Source organism: Aphelocoma coerulescens (genome assembly GCF_041296385.1).
Source record: "Aphelocoma coerulescens isolate FSJ_1873_10779 chromosome W unlocalized genomic scaffold, UR_Acoe_1.0 ChrW_unloc_scaf_2, whole genome shotgun sequence".
Classification (NCBI taxonomy): domain Eukaryota; kingdom Metazoa; phylum Chordata; class Aves; order Passeriformes; family Corvidae; genus Aphelocoma; species Aphelocoma coerulescens.
In genome coordinates, this window is record NW_027184081.1 from 6,176,204 (window position 1) to 6,197,403 (window position 21,200).

A 21,200-nucleotide genomic window follows, 5' to 3' on the forward strand; every position below is an offset into this window, starting at 1 on the left:
AGGGAGATGTGGTGATGCGAGGTTTTTATTGTATTTTCATGTTTTCTATACCCCAGTGGTTCATCCTTACCTTCCCCACTCCTACTCCCAGTTGGTTTGCCCCAGACCCAAGCCGCTCCCAATATGGTTGTTCTCCCCCCCCTGTTCTGGCTCTCTCCCTATCACCCAAACCCCTCCTGTTGTTCCCAAAGGTTTGGTGTCTATCACCTGAGCCCTCCCTAATTACCCTTATATGGCCCCCATCAGTCCCCTGAGATCCTGCTCCCTCGGATACCTCCCCTCTTGGAAATCCCCTAAACCTCGACGCCCCATTGGGGCATGTGACCCCTCTCCCTCCACCCACCAAGACCATTGGACCAGATGTGAGTCCATCCCTTCAGCATCCCTCCCTCCTAATCCGCTTATTGGTCCCTAGTTGGTGTACTCCCCTTGTTCACCCCCCCTTTGTAAGGCATGGGCGCGCTGCAGGCGGGGCTTGTCCTCAGAGGAGACCCTTCAATAAAGTTGGATTAGCCCCTGGGGCAAGCCTCCTCGCTACTTTTTATCTCTCCCCTCGTCGGGGGCTGCTGGCTGCTACAGTGTCTGGAGCCAGTGCTCCGCGGGGTAGAGCTGAGGCTTCAGAGGAGCAGCTTTAAAGCTCCGTGCCTCCAGCTGCTCCCCACTCCTGTCACACACCGCTGGAGCTAGCCCGGTCTGTAGACAGCAGCAGTCCATGTGACATCAGATGTTGAGCAATTCCCTAAAAGTCTGGACTGCATCCAGTGTACATCACATATGTGGCGGAAATTTTTATGGCTTGGGCCAAAGATATAATCCCACTACTTGGCATTGCTGCTATGGAAGGAGGGAGAAGACAGAGTGGGTGCTTTGGCTATCAAACTCTGGATATATGAAGACACTATTGCCACCCCATTACACGCCCATGTCTCAGCCATGTAAACAGAGCTGGCCGAGCATGTCCAGAACTGGGAAGAGAAAATTGAAGAGGACCACCAGAAACTCAGAGAGGAGCTTAGGGAAGAAACTTTCCATGTCTTGCCAATACAGAATAGCGTCTCTGCTATTAGGAGCAGGCACCCCCAGGCCAGGGAGAGAGGCAATCTGTGGTTTTACCTGCATGAACATGGAGGAGACACAAGGAGATGGGATGGGAAACCCACCTCTGCCCTAACAGCAAGGGTACCTGAGTTGAAAGGAGGAACAACTACCATAGGAAACTCATCAAGGATAAATGCTGCTCCAGTCTCCCATGGACATGCCTCTAGGCAGAATAGAAGGGATGATGTCATGTCCAATCCTCTGGAAGGGACCTCCAGGTCATATTTAGAGGGAGGGAGCAATGAGTACCATAACTAGAACTGGAGGGGCCTTGCCTCTTGCCAGGTAAAGTGACAATTGGATCTATTGGGCTGTGTGGATCCGATGGCCTGGCACATCAGACCCACATGAGTATAAGGCTCTAGTTAACGCCAGCGCACAATGTACCCTGATGCCATCAAGATATGTGGGAACAGAATTTAACTCCATCTCTGGGGTGACAGGGGATTCCAGCAGCTGACTGTACTGGAAGCTGAAATGAGCTTGACTGGAAAGGAGCGGCAAAAACACCCCATTGTGATTGGTCCAGAGACCCCATGCATCCTTGGCATAGATTACCTCAGAAGGGGGTATTTCAAAGACCCAAAAAGATACTGTTGGGCTTTTGGGATAGCTGCTGTGCAGACAGAAGAAACTAGATAGCTGAATACCTTGCCTGGTCTCTCAGAAGACCTTTCCGCTGTGGGACTGCTGAGGATTGAAGAACAACGGGCTCCAATTGCTACTGCAACAGTGCATCATCAGCAATACTGCACCGAGATTCCACGATTCCTATCCATAAGATGATTCGTGAACTGGAGAGCCAGGGAGTGGTCAGCAAGACACACTCACCCTTTAATAGTCCTATATGTCCAGTGCATAAGTCCAATGGAGAGTGAAGACTGACAGTAAACTATCGTGGCCTGAACAAAGTCGTACCACTGCTAAGTGCTGCTGTGCTGGACATGCTCAAACTTCAGTATGAGGTAGAGTCCAAGGCAGCTAAGTGGTACCACCATCGACATTGCTAATGCGTTTTTCTCCATTCCTTTAGCAGCAGAATGCAGGCCACAGTTTGCTTTCACCTGGAGGGACGTGCAGTACACCTGGAATCGACTGCCCCAGGTGTAGTAACATAGTCCCACTATTTGCCATGGACTAATCCAGGCTGCACTGGAAAAGGGTGAGACTCCAGAACACTTGCAGTACATCCATGACATCATCATATGGGGGAACACAGCAGAGGAAGTATTTGAGAAAGGGGAGAAGATAATCCAAATCCTCCTCAAAGACAGTTTTGCCATAAAACAAAGTAAAGTCAAGGGACCTGCCCAGGAAACTCAGTGCCTAGGAGTAAAATGGCAAGACATCATCAGATTCCAATGGATGTGATTAATAAGATAGCTGCTATGTTCCCACCAACCAACAAGAAGGAAACACAGGCTTTCCTAGGTGCCGTGGGGTTTTGGAGGATGCATATCCCAGACTACAGTATGACTGTAAGCCCTCTCTATCTTGTGACACAGAAGAAAAATTATTTCAAATGGGGCCCTAAACAACAACAACCTTTTGAACAAATTAAACAGGAGATTGTCCATGTAGTAGCCCTTGGGCCAGTCAGGACAGGACAGGATGTGAAGAATGTGCTTTATACCACAGCTGGGGATAATGGTCCTTCCTGGAGCCTCTGGCAGAAAGTACTGGAGGGGAATCAAGGACAACCCCTGGGGTTCTGGAGTTGGGGATACAAAGGATCCGAGGCCTGTTACACCCCAACTGCATTTAGTGAAGGCCACCAGGTTAGTTAATGCTAGAGGCTCTACCAGTGGAACTGGCTCTGCCCAATCAGAACCCCCGCATATAGCAGATATAGATAAAGTCCCTGTGGTGCGTATGAGAAATATGTTAGGAAAGAATTTGGATTAGTCTTGCCTCAAGCAAAGGCAAACCCATCCACGGCATTCTTTTTGCTCAAGGACCAGAATGCACTTGGTGAGTAATGCAGAAGGAGGGGGAAACACAATGTGTACCTCAAAGGGATTTGATTTTGTGTGAGAACCCTCTGTAATGTTGACTTGCCTATCAACTGGTTGTTGATACTGCCACTGTATATCATAAACACCAGTCGAGGACAAAATGAACTCGACCCAAATCTTGGGGGATGGTCAGTGACTACCGAAATAATACCTGTGCTAGTGTATAGTTCATATATATATATGCATATATTTTTAAAGGTATTAATTTGAGCATGATATAGATGGTATAGAATAAGGGGTGGAATGTGTTCTAGTTACAGGGAAAGGAGGCAGTCCAAATTGTGTATTCTACACCCCCTCTACATCATCTTTAGTGGACTGTCTCTAAGACCCGCAGACAGAAACGGAAGGTCGGCCATTTTTGCTGCTGCAGAGGCAGGAGAGGACATGTGGGACCGGGGGTTAGGACCACACGGCTGATTAGCACCAGGAGAGGTGTCGTACACCACCACTGCCAGGGCTGCCACAGCTGCCGTTGGGGGCTGCTTGCAGCTTTTGCCAGCCACTGCCATGCGGGAACCCAAGTCATCATCTTTGCAGAGTAAGTCCTTTCGTACCTTCCAGGTTTTGTTCTGCCCCTGTTCCCCATTGTTTTGTCTGTCTGGAGGTGTTAAACGGTGGAAATTTGTTTGGCACAGTACTTTCTTTGTTCTCCAGAGCCACATGGCATTTTTGTTTTTGCGGGGGGGGGGGGGCAGGTGGCATTTTGCCTTTGCAGGTTCTGTAGGTAAACCATTTTCCTCTGTATTGTTCTGTTGTTTGCAAGTTTCACCTAAGTAAAATTCTGACTTGTTTTAAACTTCTCACTGTCTTGTTTTCTTTGTTTTCCCCTCCGCTGTCATGGGGGAGGGAAGGAGGGTCTCAAGCAGTTTGTTGGGTTTTGGGGTTTTTTTTAAACCATTACACAGTCCAGCTAGTTTTCCACCCACCTTATCATCCACTTCATCAAATTTGTGAGGCATGCAGACCACGTCAAGTGTTTCTAAAGTCAACATATACCAGTTTTCCCCTTGTCCACACAGACAGTCATGCAGGGAGAGCAATCAGGCACAACTTACCCTTGATAAACCTGTGCTGGCTGCTCGCAATCACCTTCTTGCACTTTATATTCTCAGACATGACTTCCAGGAGGATTTGTTCCTTAACTTTTCCAAAGACTGAGGCAAGGCTAACCAGCCTCTAGTTTTCCAGATCCTACTTCTTGAAAATTGAAGTAATGTTTGGTTTTTTTCCTCCCCAAGTCATCCGCCAATCACCATAGCCTTTCAGAGAAGATGGAGTGGGCTCACAGTAACATGAGCCAGTTTCCTCAGCACCCTCAGGGGCATTTCATCTGGTCCCACAGACTTGTAACTCTGCAATTGGCTTAAGTGGTCCCTAACTTAATCCTTGTCTACTGTGGGTAATATTTCACTCCTGCAGACTGTCACTAGGCTCTGGTACCTGAGAGGCCAGAAGGCAGATCTTACCAGTGAAAACCAAGAGTCCTGGTTTCAGATGGAAAAGAGTTCACTTTCTTCTTAGTAGCTGGTACAGTGCTGGGTTTTGGATTCAGTATGAGAATGATGTTGATAACACACAGATGTTTTGGCTGTTGCTCAGCAGTGCTAACCCTTAGTCAAGGACTTTGCAGTGCCTCATGCTCTGCCAGTGAGCAGGTGCACAAAAAGCTGGGAGGGAGTACAGCCAAGACAGATGACCTAAACTGGCCAAAGGGATGTTCCATAACATAGAGCTGGGAGTGGCTGATCACTGCTCGAGGACTGGCTGGGCATCGGTCAGCAGGTGGTGAGCAATGGTATTGTGCATCACTTGTCTTTCTTGGGTTTTATTCCCCTCCCCCTCCTTTTCATTACAGTTAATTATTATATTTTATTTCAATTATTAACCTGTTCTTATTTCAACCCACAAGTTTTACCTTTTTTTACCCCCAGTTCTCCTCCCCACCCCACTGCAGGGGGAGAGTGAGCAAGCTGCTGTGTGGTCCTTAGTTGCCAGCTGGAGTTTCCCCTTTCTCTTAATTTAAGGCTAATCTTATAGAACATTGATGATTCTTCACAGAATCACACAATATTCTAAGTTGGAAGGGACCCACAAGGATCATCAAGTCCAACTCACAAGTGAATGGCCCATAGTTAAACCATAACACTAAGGCAGTGGCATCTAGTACCCAATTACCTCAGCCTTTTACATGTTCATTGAGAAGAAAACTGGGCCTTTTGCTGCCCATGTAACCCTTCCTGCTGTCCTCCACATCCCTCTCTAGTTGCAACTCCAGCTGATCTCAGGCTTCCCTAATTCCATCCCTGCATGCTCAGACAGTGTTCTGGGCTCCCCGCATCTCTATAAAGACTCTTGATACACTCAAGATCACCCTAGCATTATCATTGGCATCAACATGTATGAGCAAAAATGGATAGATGAGTCTTTGCTCTTTCTGCCACTGTCCAAATCCAGGTCCCTGATAGGCAACAAGCCTCCCAAGACTGCAAGTCAGGCTAGCAGATGAGTGCCTCACTCTCCCACAAGAGGTTTCCAACTACCATCACCCTCCACTTACTCTGGTGAGGAACCTTTCATAATTCATTTTTTTCACTATAAATTAACATTTAAGTGAAACTATTATGCTTTTTTAAATTAGAGTATGTGTGAAAACCCATCCTGTGAAAATAAAAATCTGATCCACAACAAAAACATTATGCAGCTTCATTTTTAGTCTAATGCAGTTAGAAGATACATCACTACCTACAGTTGGGAAAAAGCAAATTCCTAATTCTGTCAACACCAGACAGCAACAAATCAACATACTGTAGAGAACAAATAAGAAATACAATTTCATTAGCCTCCAAATCATATTAGGAAATTGCATTACAAGAAGAGAGAATTCACTTTCATTTCTAAAAAACAGAAGAATCACATAAAAACCAACAAACATCTATTTCTGCATGTCTAGAAACTGAAAACATTAAGACCACTACTTAAAGCATTTTTATTTGGGGGATAAGGACTCCAAAGTAGTTCTCATAAAATAGTCACTGTGGTTTTATTCTCAACATAAATCCCTTTCAAAAAGCTTAGTACAGGATCCCAAATTTAGGAATTGACTAACTGAACAAAACATACATACCAAGTTTTAAAAATTAAAACATTAAACTTAAAATAAAAAAAAGCCTTTTTCCTAAATTTAAGTGATTCTATGCTACAGAGATATTCCTTTATATGCTTGTCTTGGAGTGACTTTATGATGTGTATCCCCTATCGCCGCTCTATGCCCAGACATGATTCCTGTGCCTTTCTGTGTCTTTAAAACTGGGTGTGAGAAAAAAAAAAAAGCCAGAGGAGCTTTTCAAAGCATTTTGTGCTCCAAGGACACAGAGATAGCTGCTACTTTCTGCGGCAGCAAGAGCAGAGGCAAGCACCTTCCTGCTTTTCCCGGCTCTTGGCTCCTTTTCTTGGAAGAGAGAGATGGAGAGTTAAACTCCTTTGTTTTCCTGGGACTTTGGTTTCTTCTTCTTCTCTTCTGGACTGTTCAACAATACCAGAACACACTGGGAGACCCTACACCGTTGGCCCGGATGGGGGCCCACGCAAAACTCCAGCTCCAAAGAGGACAGAGAGAGAGACCACAGAAAGAACTCTGAAATCTTCCCAGGTTTCTCTCCACAGTGAGAGGTTTTATTATTCAGCATTATTATTCTTTTCACGTGTGTTTGTTAAATAAATAGGTTTTTTTACCTTCACTTTCCTCTGAGGAAATTTTTTCTTCCCGAACCTGGTGGGGGAGGGATGGTTGTAACCTGCCTTCTATCAGAGGACGTTCAAATTTGGATGTTCCTCCGAACTTGTCTCAAACCGGGACAATGCTGAACTAGCTTTCTGAAAATACAAACTTTATTATACCATTACATTGAAATATATGACGCAACATTGTAGTTAATAAATCATTGCATCAACCCACATGTATCCCACTCCATAGATTGAGACACAAGCAAAGAGAGCATCAAAATCCAGGTCTCATGATTCCTAACTGTATACTCAGACCCCAAGGTACAACTACTAAAAGAAAAGGCACAAAATAGTATAATATTATTTAATATTATTTTAACAGGTTGAGGGGTCAACAATAGTAACAGAAGTTTGACAAATCTTCACCAAGACAATTATCACTTCAGTGACCTGTCTATTAGAAAAGCTTACAAAATTATTGATAATTAGGAAATTTAAAATATAGCTAGAAATCAAGAAACACCTACTCTGTCAATTATGCCTTTTATATGATGGCCACATTAAAAAAAAAAAAAATCACAATTATCTAAGATTCGCCTTGATCTTTAAGTCACTATATTTTAGTCTTGTTCAGTTATTCATAGAAGCAATATTTTTTAAATCTAATATTTAGCTAAAGAAATTGGATAACAACTGAGATACAAGTTATCACTTTAGACTTAAAAATCTGCTAGGTAGCAAAATAAGACTGAGTAGTTCTGATAAATAACAGGAGAGAATATAGATTTGATTGAGGTTCAAAACTGAGCAACATGGTAAAAACTGCCTATAGAAGCTAGGATATGAAAATAACAGTCCAGAAATCACAGTAATGTCACAAAACAGTAAAAGCATGTGTCTCTGATCTGCATATAAAAGCTAAGAGGAAAAACAATGCTGTAAATTAGTTCAAACGAAAGGTCCAGTATTTTCTTGCTGCAAACATAGTATGTTTGTACATGTATTGACCACTAGGAAGTAGAAAGGAAATCAGAGGCTCGGGAAGTAAACCTAGATAATAAACGGAGGGGACACGCTAAAAATACAGAAAAACCCATGAGGTAACAGTAGAGAAGTATCTCAGGGAAAGAGATATGACAGCTGAAACACTGAAGAGCAAACACTTCCAACTTTAAATTTAGAAAACTTAGTCTATAAGCTCTATCTTGTTTTCTATTGAGCTTAATTCAAATGCCATTGTCCTGGTTTTGGCCAGGACAGGGTTAATTTTTTTTTTTTTTTCAGTAGCTGGGAGGGGGTGTGGCCAGGACCCAGAGCCTTCCAATGAGAAAGGGTTCCTTCCTTCCAGTCAAAAAAACTGTGTTGGTGGGTGTCTTGGGGTGACCTTATGATGTGTATCCCATATCGCTGCCTATGCCCAGAAATTAATTTTGTGCCTTTCTATGCCTCTAAACTGAGCCTGAGAGGGGGAAGGAAAAAACTGAGCAAAACTTTTTCAAAGCAGTTTGCAGCTTGTTCAAGGTCACACACAGATAGCAATTGGTTTCCCAGATGTGGCGGGGGGGGGGGGGGGAGAAGAACCCGGCTTGCTGCTCCTAGGACAGTTTTTTTGCCCAGTGGTTCAGCTGCTTTTTCTCCAGAGAGAGACTGAGAGTTGAATTTTTCCTTCCCTGGAATTTCGGATTTTCTCCCTTTTCTACTGGACTGCTTGATTGCTTTAACATCAGAGCACATCGGGAGGACTTTCCACCGGGTACAGAGGGCCTGGCCCTGGGCCAAGCCCCAGCTTCGAGGAGACCAAAGGGAGGACTCTAACACTTTCCGAGGTTTTTCCTCCACAGCGAGAGATTTTATTATTTAGCATTATTATCCTTTTCTCGTGTGTTTGTTAAATAAATAGCTTTTATCTCTTTCACTTTCCTTTGAGGAAAATTTATTTTTCCCGAACCTGGTGGGGGAGGGGTGGTTGTGCCTTCTCTCCGAGAGATATATTTCTAAATTTGGCCAATCCAGAACAGTGGGGAAAGCTGTCAGGCATTGTTTATTGTCTTGAGCTCCATGGTAAGCTCTTTTTTTTTATTTTTGCATGTGAATCACTCTCTCTTTTGTATACTTTTGTTATTAGTATTGTTACTGTTCCTTTCTTATCTCATTGCTGTTTCCAGTAAATTGTTCTTATTTCAACCCATGATCTTTGCCTTTTGTACTGCCAATTCTCCCCTCCAGCCACCTCCAGGAGGCAGGGGAAAAGAGAGGGGCTAGCAAGCAGCAGCGTGGTTTTAGTGGGAGTACTAAATTGGGGAGTACCATTCCTAAACCACAACAGCCATTCAAAAGACTCATTTTTGCTCAGTAGATTTATGAGCAATCTGAAATCATCAAATGCCTGTGAGGAAATGCTCACCCTCACAAGAAATGGACCTCCAGTAGTTAGCACCTTCTTTAAAAACATGAGATGCACATAAAATGTGACTCAATATCCAAGTGGAAAACAGTAACAAGTGGCTTCTCTCAGGGATCTTTATTGGGACCAATATTGTTTAATATCTTCATTAATAACATTGATACTGGGACTGAGTGCACCCTCAGCAAGTTTACAGATTACACCAATCTGAGTGGTGCAGTTGATTCCCTAGAGGGAAGGGATGCCATCCAGAGGGACCTTGAGAGGCTTGAGGAGTTGGCCTATGGAATCCTCACGAAGTCCAACAAGGCCAAATGCAAGGTCCTGTACCTGGGTCAGGGCAATCCCCAGGATCAATACAGGCTGGGAAATAAATGGATTGAGAGCAGTACTGCAGAGGAGTTGAGGGTACTAGTGGATAAAAAATTGGACATGAGCTAGTAGCATGTGCTTACAGCTCAAAAAGCCAGTTAACTGTATCCTGGGCTGCATCAAAAGAAGCTTGGCCAGTGGGTTAAGGGAAATGATTCTCCCCCTCTGCTCTTGTGAGACCCCACCTGGAGTACTGTGTCCAGCTCTGGGGTCCCCAGTAAAAGATAGACATGCAACTGTTAGAGCAGGTCCAAGAGGGCCACAAAAGTGTTCAGAGGGCTGAAACACCTCTCCTATGAAGAAAGGCTGAGAGTTGGGATAGACTTTATCATGGTCTTTCAATAGTTAAAGGGGACTTAAAGAGACTTTTACCAAGGCTTGTAGTGACACAACAAGGAGCAACAGTTTTGAACTGAAAGCAGGTGGTGAGACACTGGAACAGGTTGCCCAGAGAAGTTGGAAGGTTGCTCCATCCTTGGAAGTGTTCAGGGTCAGACTGGATGAAGCTTTGAGCAGCCTGATCTAGTGAAAGATGTCCCTGCCCATGGCAGGGGAGTTGGGCTACGTGATCTTTAAGTTTAAAGATCCTTTCCAACCCAAAGTATTCTTTGATTTGATGCTGCATGTAAGATAGTCTCACCCATGTGCCGTATTCTCATGTTTCCTTTTAAGAATACATGACAGAAACATACCACTCTATCACCCTACTGTTTTACCACATCAAGACAGCACAGTTCTCTAGCCTAAGAAATTATGTATACACATACACAATGTTGATAGTCCATAAATTCATTTCAGAGCAATTTTTAAGAAGGTAGCATTTGGAAAGGCGCTCTAGCCTATAGAGTAAGTCTACCTGTAACACAGAACTTGCATATACCTAGTACTACTTTAAAGAAACTTTTTAACATCTTAGCTCATGCTGGCTCCTGCAGGAGATCCTAAGCATGAATTGCTTTCCTCCTATGTACTGCCACACATGCCATAGCAGTAACCACCTTACAGCATTGGTAATGTTGCTTTGCAGAACACTCATTCAGAAATAGCTCAGCACCTCATACCTGTGGATACAATATGCTGCTAGCAAGAATTTCTCTTGCTTCTTTCCAGTCCCGTGAGATATTTTTCTCTCTCAAGGAAGATATTAGTAGAGTTCTATAAGCTATGAACACCTGCGACCTTAAAAAGCTTTGTTTATAGCACAGTAGAAAAATATTTGGACAATGGATGTTTTAGGATTTTAGCCAATCACCCCAAGGGGTGGCTGATCCTTTGACCAATTAGACTATGAAGAAAAGTCTATAAAAGAGTTTGTAAAATAATTAAATAAAGGAATCTGGCTGGACAATTCCTGCCTGTTGGATCTCTCTTCTCCTCCCTACCACTGCGGGACACCGTGATACATACCAGCCTCCTGACAATACCAACAGATGTCCAAAACTTTTTTAATCCTGCATTAGCCTGTCAAAGAGTGGTATGGTAAAGCAAAGGCCCTAGTGTAGCAGTTGTAATATTGACCACAGAATGTATTTTACAAAAATAGTTCAAGCTTCTTCAAGTTAGAGCCTACGAACAGGTCTGCTTTTCTTCTGCACCATTTGCAGAGGCCTTAGCACAACCACGGGTAGAAAACAAAAGGATTCCCAACCCTACTGTTTATATGCAACTTCTCTAACCTCCTGAACTTTTAATTTATTTTTTATTGAACTATACAAATCTAATGATTCAAAGGTATTGCCTCATTTGAGCCAAAAGAAACAAAAGCAGTATAGACTACTATAACTGCATGAAACAGCTGAGACTCAAGTCCTTACTGTCACAAAAAGGAATGCAGGCAGCTTCTTGCAGTTTATAGAGGTTTAACTCATTATTCTACAGAGTTAAAAAAAATCCATTGTTTTCAAAAGCATTAATTAGCAAAGAACATTTGAGGAAAGGGAATGTGTTTTGAGCAAGTTTAACATGAAATTCAATACAAGCATCACAAACAGAAGCCATTAGCTGCTCATCTGATACAGTTACTCAGAAAACATCCATCATAGCACCCCCCAACGAATTATTGGGTTCTGTACCCCCAACCAATTATTATTTCAAACTGCTGTGTTGGGGCTTTTTAATTCCTGAATAGACTGTCATATTTTTACATATGATTCTCAACAATCCTATCAGAGATGAGCTCCTTATTCAGGTTTCTGGTCACACTGCTTAAATCATTCCTGCTTCCAGGATACAAAAAACAAAAAGAGTAACTCTCACACCATTACATAGTATAAAGCCCACCCATATATGTGAAAACACCATTTAAATAAAATTTCTTCAATATGATGCCATGCGCTATGCCTAATAATTTGTGCTCTTAAGATCCCATTCCTTCAGGCAGCTATCTGAAATGTCTATAGCAACACCTACCAATAACTAGTTTGACCCATGAGGGTCACAGAACTACTTTAAGAATAGCCTTTACTTATAAGGCACCTATGATAAAGTCAAGTCAGTTTGCAGAAGTGAAAGCCATCCAAATTGCCCTAGAGATTGCTGAGAGAGAAAAGTGGCCTGCACTCTATACTGACTCCTGGATGGTGGCTAATGCTCTATGGGGGTGGCTACAGAAATGGAAGAATACCAATTGGCAACACAGAGGCAAACCCATCTGGGCTCCTGCATCGTGGCAGGACATCACTGCATGGGTAGAAAACGTGACTCCGAAGGTACGTCATGTAGATGCTCACATGCCCAAAAGTCATGCCACTGAAGAACATCAAAACAATGATCAGATAGATAAGGCTGCCAAGACTGAAATAGCTCAGGTAGACTTGGACTGGGAGTGGAAGGGTGAGCTATTTATAGCCCGATGGGCCCATGAAACATCAGGACATCTAGGAAGGGATGCAACATACAGATGGGCTCGTGATCAAGGGGTGGACCTGACCATGGAGGCCATCACACAGGTTATTCATGAATATAAAAAGTGCTGCAATCAAGCAAGCCACGAAGAAAGAACAAACCTAATCACTCGAATAAAACCCTCAAGGTACTTTGACATCTTCAAAAAGGGCTCCAACCTTGAACCAAAGACTGTAAAAGGTATGAGTCAAGCAACTGCTTGTACTCACTTCTGAACTCTCAGAAATACTTTCTTTCTATAATGTCTCATCTGGTCCTCCCCTACATACAACAGCCTCCTTCCCTTTACACTCTTGACAAAGCAGAGTAGAACAAAGATAATATGTGGCTATTTAATTTCACAGTGCATGTGTTCAAAGAGGGCTGAATTAGGCAATCTCTGTGCAATCTAGTTCTGGCACATCCCAAATCCTGAGTACTCAACTTGACAACCTTGCTGTTCTGAACAGCTTCTTGAATGCAGTAACATTTTTCATATCTCACTATCAAACACAGTAGCAGTAAAAACAAGCATGATTATCTACACTGATACCCCACAACCTTTCCCAAGTTGATACCAGTGAAGTAAACACTAAGGTACACAAAAAGTTAGTTTTTCCATATTGCTTTTCCTCTCAACACAAGTTAATTTCGTTCACCTTGTGTCACTCATTATTGAGCATTAGCTCTTTCTAAAGTTTCTTGGAAGACCTTCTAATCACTCCAGCTCAAATAACTGTCCTATTTGCAAACATTTCTATCCCACTATTCTCCTCCCTCACATCCTCCACTCTGGATAATTTCTCCAGTTCTATACCCATTCCACTTTGGAAGGTACGTAGCAGTCAATGGCAAAAGGTCAACAGTTAAATTTACTTTCTCTTTTCCTGTCTCCCAACCAACTTCTTATCACAACAGGACTTAATTTCTCTCCACAAAGTAAAGAAAGCACCAAGAGACCCTGATTAAAAGTAAGCTTATACCTCCATCAGATACTTATTTAAGAGGCCTGAGACATTGGAATTCCAAGTTCTCCAGCATTTATCTTTTCAAATACACCCTTTCCCATTACAAAAGTGATTCTGGCAAAACCAAGCCATTTTGACAAAAAAAAAAAAAAAAACACAGAGCAGTGATACAATTTATTAACACGTCTGAAGCTCACTTTTCTCCTATACCTTATCCTTGCAAGAACAACTTCCATCATCTTACAGATTGAGAACTTTCAGCCAACCACAGACCCTATATCAAGGCAACTTATCCTAACCTTATAATGAATATAAAATTAACGTGTTAAATTAAGAATAAAGAAAAGCATTAAGAAAACTCAAGACAAACCAAGTTCCTATAAAATCTATCACAAAAGTACAACTGTTGCTGCAGCTTTATCTTTTCAGCTTTGAAGTTTTTCCTTCCTAATATAGAAGGATACTTATGTCAACAATGTAACATTACCATCAACAGTTTATTAGAAGATAACTATTTTCATTTTTAAAAATCTGCAACTTCAAAGGACACCGATATACCTATTTCCAATTTTTAACAAAACCATGCTTAACATTATTTCCATATTTAAATTTCTGCTGATAAGACTAAGGAAAACATTATTCCCCTCACTACAAACAAAACATACACCAGAAAAAAATCAAAACATAACCTCTATCAATCAGGAACATGTTTTTTGAAATTCTCTTTTAATAAAACATTGCAACACATCATACTACTTTTGTGGCTTTAACCAGTGTAATCTAACAAGTCTGCATCCTACTACCCTGCTTTAAATCACATACCATGGATATCTATCACAGAAGCAGTTTACAGAGTACTTTTTCCAACAAAGCCACAAAACCTTTTCAGTAACCCTTATTTTACTTCTTGTTTTTCACATTTGCCTCATTATCTGCATTATCTCCAACAACCCCCTCACACACTCTTTGGAAAAAAAAACCCAAAAACAACAAACAGCAGCAAAAAAACAAAAACACAAAACAAAAAAAAAACCAAAACAAAAAAAACCTAACAAAACCACCAAAAACAAACAATAAATACACACAATACACCACATCTTAATCAGAAAAGAAACAAGAGGATTTGGTACCTTTACTAGAAAAAAGGGTTAGTAGATTTGGGCAAGTCTGGTCTTAGGCAAGCAGGCACACTAACAAAATGCTCTAGCTATACACCAAATAGCCATCATACCAATCCTCCATCTAGAAGTCAGTGTTACTCCCAAAAATTGGAGTCTTCCAGCACATTGCTTTCAAAACATCAAGATTAAATAAAGATATCTCAATTCCTTTTAAAAAGATTATTCTCACAGCTCTAGGAGAATCAAAATTATGTGTGGAGACAGGTGCTAAATTTAGTTCCTAACAAAGGCAAAAATTATCCTTTCAAGATATAAGGTAGAACTTCTACATAATATTTTTTATTAGTGCAATTACCAGTAAAAAGGGGTAGAAAACCAAGCAAATTTATTTACAAATAACTCCTCCCTACATAAATTCCCTTCTTTCATTTTTCTCTCCATTCTCCTCACTTTTTTAATTAATCCTTAACTATACCCTTCATATACCCAAAGCAAAAAAAAACCTAACCAAACCAAAGAAAAATCCACAAAAAAAAAAGAACAAAGACAAACACACAAAATACATAGATTATGACCTCTACAAAAGATGCTACTAGATTGGCATGTTTCCTCCTTTTAAAGATAAAACTTGAAAAGAATATATTACTCCTCAACCTGCCAAAGCTACCAAAATACAAACTACACCTGAACAAGGCAAACTCTCCCAATCCCAACACCACAGCCAATTACCTGCATAAATTCCTTCTACACCTGCCATGCAACCCCCTTCCCCATCTTCATTATACCCAAGTAGACCACACCCCAATCCACTTCTCCTAGATGCCAGGCCACCCTTCTTGCGTCGCCTCCCGCCAAGCACTGCTCTCCCCGAGCCTTATACCCCACAATCCCTTTTCCTCCTCCTCCATACCCTAAGAAACGTGAGGCTACTTCCCCTCACAGGGAGCATATCATGCCAAGCCCACCTCCTCTTCTTATGCACTCCTTCTCCCTTCACATCATGCCATTCAGAACTCCCAGGGCACATCAGCAAGCCACTCTGATGCCCATCCCCCACACACCTTCCTCCTTTCCCCCAAAACAGATTCCTTCAGGCCCACCTCTCAGGCTCATCTTTTAAACAGTGAGGTAAAAGTAAGAGAAGTGAAAATAAACAGCTCTCCTGTCTCCTACCCTCTGTTATCTGCCTCGGACACACTCCTTGTCCGGGGCGAGGCAAGGCCCAAGTCGCAGGCCAGTGAGCAGTGGCAGAGACCAGGCCCGCTTCAAGCTGCAGTAGGCCCTTCAACCTCAGCAAGCACAGGCCTGGCATGTGTGCTTAGTGGCGACAGAAAAAGGACTCAGAGCCTACCCATAAAGTACACTACCACGGCATCCCCTCCCGCAACATTACAAAGCTATGCTTGGCCGCCGCCTTCCTCCTCCCACCATGGCCACTTTTCGCGACCGACTCCACAGGCCTCGCTCTCAGCGACGGTGCCGCCATGTTGACCCACCTCACACAGCGGCAAGCGAGGCCGTACAGGGCTCAAGGACATCCCTCCCTCCCCCCCACCGCGGTCTTAGGTCTCTCACCTTCATGTCGGGACATCCTAATCTTGAGGCTGCTGCCCAGGCCTGTCCCTAGGCTCCCGCTGGGCTGCTCAGGCGTTGCTTTAGGCCAGGTCTCTTCCGCCTTACGCACTGACCCCCAAACGCAAAGCGAACAAGCAGCAAAAAAGGGAAAGAAATGGGGGAAGGGGGGGGGGGGGGGGCGGGAAGCCAAAAGATATTTGTTTCAACGGCCTCAGCCAGCCAGCCGGCCGGCCGGCCTGTCTGTGTCTCTCCACCTCCCTCTCTCTCTTCCTCCCTCCCTCCGGGGGGGCGGATCCACCAGCAGTGACTTCCCAGGCGCCACGATACAGTGAATCGTGGGCCCCTCTTCCTCTTCCGCCGCTTTAATCCACACCCCGCTTCCTGAGTTCCCGCCTCTATTCCTTCTTCTGTTGTTACTGTAAAAACACTGCTCGCACCCCTCAGCTCTTTCCCGCCCTAAGATCAAGGTCTCTCAGTTTCTTTCCTTCTCTACCTGTTTGTTTGGGTTTTTCAATTCTTTCTCTCTTTTTTCTTTATTCCTTCTCTGTCTGATAGCCACTGCTACTGCAAACAGGAAGGAAGAGTAAGTACGCAGCCAATAGAAAGGAGGATCGGGACCACCCAGCACAGAGAAAGCCGCGGAGTTGAGCGTAGCTTACGTGTAACTGGATGGGTCTCTCCCCTTCTTCCTCTAAATTAGGAGAGACTTCTTTCTCCTGGTATTCACCAGAGACACAGCCTCCTTCACCATTTTGGCCTCTGACAATTGCCCATGTGCCGCGGGAGGCAGACAGAAGAGCCCCCCTGCTTGTCCCTGTCGTAGAACACACCGCTGTAGTGGTGGGGCTGCGCCTCTGCGGGTGCACGGAGATCTCCCTCGTCCCCTAGTAAAGACGCCAGAGAGCGAGAAATGGCAGCAACCCGACGGCAGCCTTGAGGAAGGGGATAAGCTCAGCGAGGTGGTTCATACTACTTCCCATTCCCTCTCCTTTCCAGTATGGCTTGCAAAGCCCTCTCTGTCATTTGGGGAGGTGCAGCGAGCAGTGATACATGCCCTGATGCTTCCTGCCCCGTCCTGGCTGCCCGACTCCTGAAACTGAGGGTGCTCGACTCCTGAAACTGAGGGTGCTCGGGTAACTTCTCAATCAGCTGAAAAAGGTAAATGCCGGCCTGCCTGCAACAGGTACCGTATTGCACATGTGTGGGTTTTACCTAGTCTTGATAATTTTCAGTATTTCTGCTTAGGCTGCAAAGTGCTGAGAGGTGAAGAGTGGGTGACCTTGTGGCCACAGTAACATACTGATTTGTCATAAGTGAACTAAGAAATTTTAGTGGGATATTCCCATACTTTTCTGTGCATTTTTTTCCACTCTGCCTCTTACTAGTGTTAGGCTACAAAGGATAGGGATGTGTGTTTCAGAATGGGGAGGGGGAGCCACAACTTTTTTTCTTTTGCAAAAAGACATTAGTCTAGAAAAGAAATTGTAAAGGTAAAATGGGATGAGTGGCTGGAAAACTGTCTGGCTGCAAAGGACCTAGAGGTGCTGGTTGACAGCCAACTGAACATGAGCCAGGGTGTGCCCAGGTGGCCAAGAAGGCCAATGGCATCCTGGCTTGTATCAGAAATAGTGTGGCCGGCAGGACCAGGGAAGTGATTGTCCATTTGTACTCCACACTGGTGAGGCCACACCTCAAGTACTGTGTTCGGTTTTGGGCCTCTCTCTACAAGAAAGACATTGAGGTGTTGGACCATGTCCAGAGAAGGGCAATGAAGCTGGTGAAGGGTCTGGACCACAAGTCTTATGAGGACTGGCTGAGGAAGCTGGAGTTGTTCAGCCTGGAGAAAAGGAGGCTTGAGGGAAACCTTATTGCTCTCTTCAACTACCTGAAAGGAGGTTGTAGCCAGGTGGAGGGTTGGTCTCTTCTCCCAGGTAACAAGTGACAAAATGAGAGGAAATGGCCCCAAGTTGCACCAGGGGAGGTTTAGATTAGATATTAGGGGAAAAAAATTCACAGAAAGGATTGTAAAACATTGGAACAGGCTGCCCAGGGAAGTGGTGGAGTCACCATCCCTGGAAGCATTCAAAAAACATGTGGATATGGCATTTAAGGACATGGGTTTAGTGGTGAACATGGTGGTGGTGCTGGATTGACAGGTGGACCTGATGATCTTAAAGGCTTTTTCCAATCTTAATAATTCTATGATTCTAAACCACCTATCATGGGAGGGTGAAGAATCGATCAGATAGAGGAGGGGTGATTGGGGGAAGGAAAAGGGGATGGGGAGAGGGCTAAGAGGAAGAGGGAAATGGGGAAAATGGGGAGAAGTTGGAAGGTGGACAGGAAGTGAGAGGAGGGAAGAATGGAGAGAAGGTAAGAGGGGAGGGAGAGGGGAAGAGGCACAGGGTGTGGGGTTGAAGAGAAGGGCGAGAGGGGGTTGTGGTGAAGAGGGGAGGGGTAAAGGAAAAGGAGTGTTGGGGATAAAGGGGAGAGAATGTGGTGAGGTGCAAAGAGGGAGGGATGGGGGAGAGGGGAGAAGGGGATTGAGGGGATAGGGATTTGGAAGTAGAGAGGGAAGAGGGTGTTTTGCACCAGGAGGTGCCGGTTCATGATGATGCTGGCAAGAAAAGCACTTAGATTCTGTAATGTATCATTTAAAATGCTATTTATTAGAGCTAAAACTATAAAGAGGGAGAAGATAGTATAGATAATGTTATGTCCCTTCATACAGTGGGAACCCTGAGTTGTGCAGCATTGAATGGGCCTCTGATCAGGGAGCAGCACACTGTGCAAACCCTGTCTGTAGAAAGTTGTCTTGGGTGATTTTATGATGATACTCTATTCCTGATCGTCTGCTTTTTGCCCATAAATGGTAGCTGTAGCTTTAAGGTAGGTCCGGGAGAGGGAGAAGCCTTGGGGCTTCTTGCACGGGTTTTATTCAAAGCCTCACTCCCGGGTGTGCTCAGTGTGGGGTGGATGGTTTGTTGCTTAGCTAGCTTGGTTTTTTGTTAGCTTAAGCAAGAAGTTTCTTTTTCCTCTTTCCCTGGCCTGGAGAGACTGCAGCAGCAATCCTTCAGTGGCTTTTGTTTTTTTTTATTGAACTGTTCAGCTTGCTTTTGGTCCAAGATCAGACAATCGCTGGGAGACGGTTGACCAGGACCTGCGAGGAACACTCCACCCAGCCCCAGACCTCAGGAAAAGCTGAACCAACTAGAGAAAGGACACCAAAATACACCAGCTTCATCTGCTGTGAGGAGAAAAACAATGCCAGAGATTCAACAGGTTCCCATCTGTTTTGCCCGAGCTGCTGCGTGAACCTTTTTTCCTTCCCTGAGACAAAAGCTGAGTGCCATTTTGTTCCCCCTGCCACGTGGCCAGTCGGTTTGTTTCTTCCCCTGGCATTTTGGGGTCTTTTTGTTCTGCTGTGGGTGTGTGTGGGGGTAAGGTTCTGACGGTTCAGTATCTAGCATTTACTGATGTTTTTCCTGTTACATGCAGGCATTTTGTTTGTCAATAAACAGTTGGGGTTTTTTTTTCCACTTTCATCCACTGGTATTCATATTCTTATTGGCAGAAAGGGGTTCCTGAAGCCCTTTTTTTTCAAAGGAAACACTCATTCTAGAGAGTTTTCTCCTAAATTTGTCTCTAAACCAAAACAAGGGTTACCCCATTTTGGTCATTAGAGCTCTTTATAGGGTTTTCTTACAAGAAAACAAGTCTGTTTATTTCTACTGTCAAACGGAAAAGATGTTTACATGAGAACTCACTGCTTTACCTTTATGTCATGATGCCCAAAACTAGGCAAGAAAATGAAACTCTATAGTCAGATGGCTATAGAGCAGGTATTTGTTTATTCAGTGCCGGGAGTGAAGGGGATCACTCCACCACAAATTCACTCGCTCTTCTTTAGCCTACGGTGAATCAGGGGGAAGGGGAGCAGAAGAATTCATTTGTCAGGAACAATACATCTAGCTTGGTCAGCATACCAGAGCAGGAAGAAAAGATAAGAGACCACTGATAAGACCAGCGGGAGTCTCAGACAGACATCCTGCCTCATCCCAAAACTAGCTCAAACCAGTCTCAAAGCTTAAACCCAGGCCAAAGGTATAAAAGAGCATGCGCAGGAAAGAAAGGTGAAAAGTTCAGGATGAGGATGACTCCCCAGACTTCATCAAGAGACCCTTGGAAGACCCCTACCACAACCACCAAACAACACTGCGCAAGTGCTACGCGGATGTAAATGACTTTTGAGTTCATTATAATATGAAGCGAGGCTGGGTGGGGCTAGGTGATGAATATGTGTAAGTTTGTTAGGAAACTTAATGAATATGGAACTTGTAACCCGATAAATACCGAGCTGAATGCAGCTGTCGGCACGCATGATTTTGGAGGAGCGATCCCCCGTGCGTCCCAGCGCTGGAATAAAGCATACCTACTGTACTACTTATTTAGTAGTGGAGTTCTTTCCGCTTTTCAACGGTTACATTTTAAAAGTCATTCCACCCAGCGTCACAATTACAACATATCATTAGTGTTATGAATGTATTGTGATGTTGGCTTTTCGCATGTTACATAATGTTAGAAAAACTTTACCTAGGTTCTGTAATATATTACATGATATACAATGTCTATTGTTTATGTAGTCAATTTAGAAAAGATAGGCAGAGAAAGTCTTCACATTCCTGGAGTATCTTATCAGAGAAGAAGAAAAACCAGAAACCAGAGAGAAGAATTTATGGAGGCAGCAGAGACAGAATGGAGCCAAGGAGGAAGATAAGGCTGATGGGATGATACATAGAAACTCCAAAGACTTTATGAATCATGCATGATTGTGATGAATATGCAATAAGACATGTACTTTTAAAGACGATCTTTTGGATGTAGAGATGGGCCTTTGGCTCTCTGCCAAAGCACCCGGCCATAGTACCCTTTTTGCTATTGTCTCCTAATTGTCCCTTTTAGTAAACTTTTTTTTTAATTTTATAAAGAGTGAACCTCATTTTTTACAATTGGTGGCCCGTACAGGAAAAAGACCTCG

At 43.8% G+C, this 21,200-nt stretch overlaps 1 protein-coding gene and 1 long non-coding RNA gene across 3 annotated transcripts in view; one reads left to right on the forward strand and one right to left on the reverse strand.

Moving 5' to 3' along the window:
- Positions 1-16,423, reverse strand: part of LOC138102822 (E3 ubiquitin-protein ligase KCMF1-like) — a 156,606-nt gene extending 140,183 nt beyond the window's left edge. The window contains exon 1 of the mRNA XM_069000587.1: positions 16,163-16,423. Within this exon, the coding sequence (XP_068856688.1) occupies positions 16,163-16,178 (16 nt within the window). The 5' untranslated portion in view covers positions 16,179-16,423. The remainder of the gene's footprint in view (positions 1-16,162) is intronic.
- A 154-nt stretch (positions 16,424-16,577) lies between these two features.
- Positions 16,578-20,605, forward strand: LOC138102824 (uncharacterized). 2 transcript variants are annotated; one of them, XR_011147563.1, is made up of 3 exons: positions 16,578-16,745; positions 16,863-17,320; positions 19,272-20,605. It is a non-coding gene; the product is annotated as an uncharacterized lncRNA (long non-coding RNA). The 2 variants fall into 2 exon arrangements; XR_011147562.1 differs by having other exon boundaries at positions 16,578-17,320.
- The last annotated feature ends 595 nt before the right edge of the window (positions 20,606-21,200 follow it).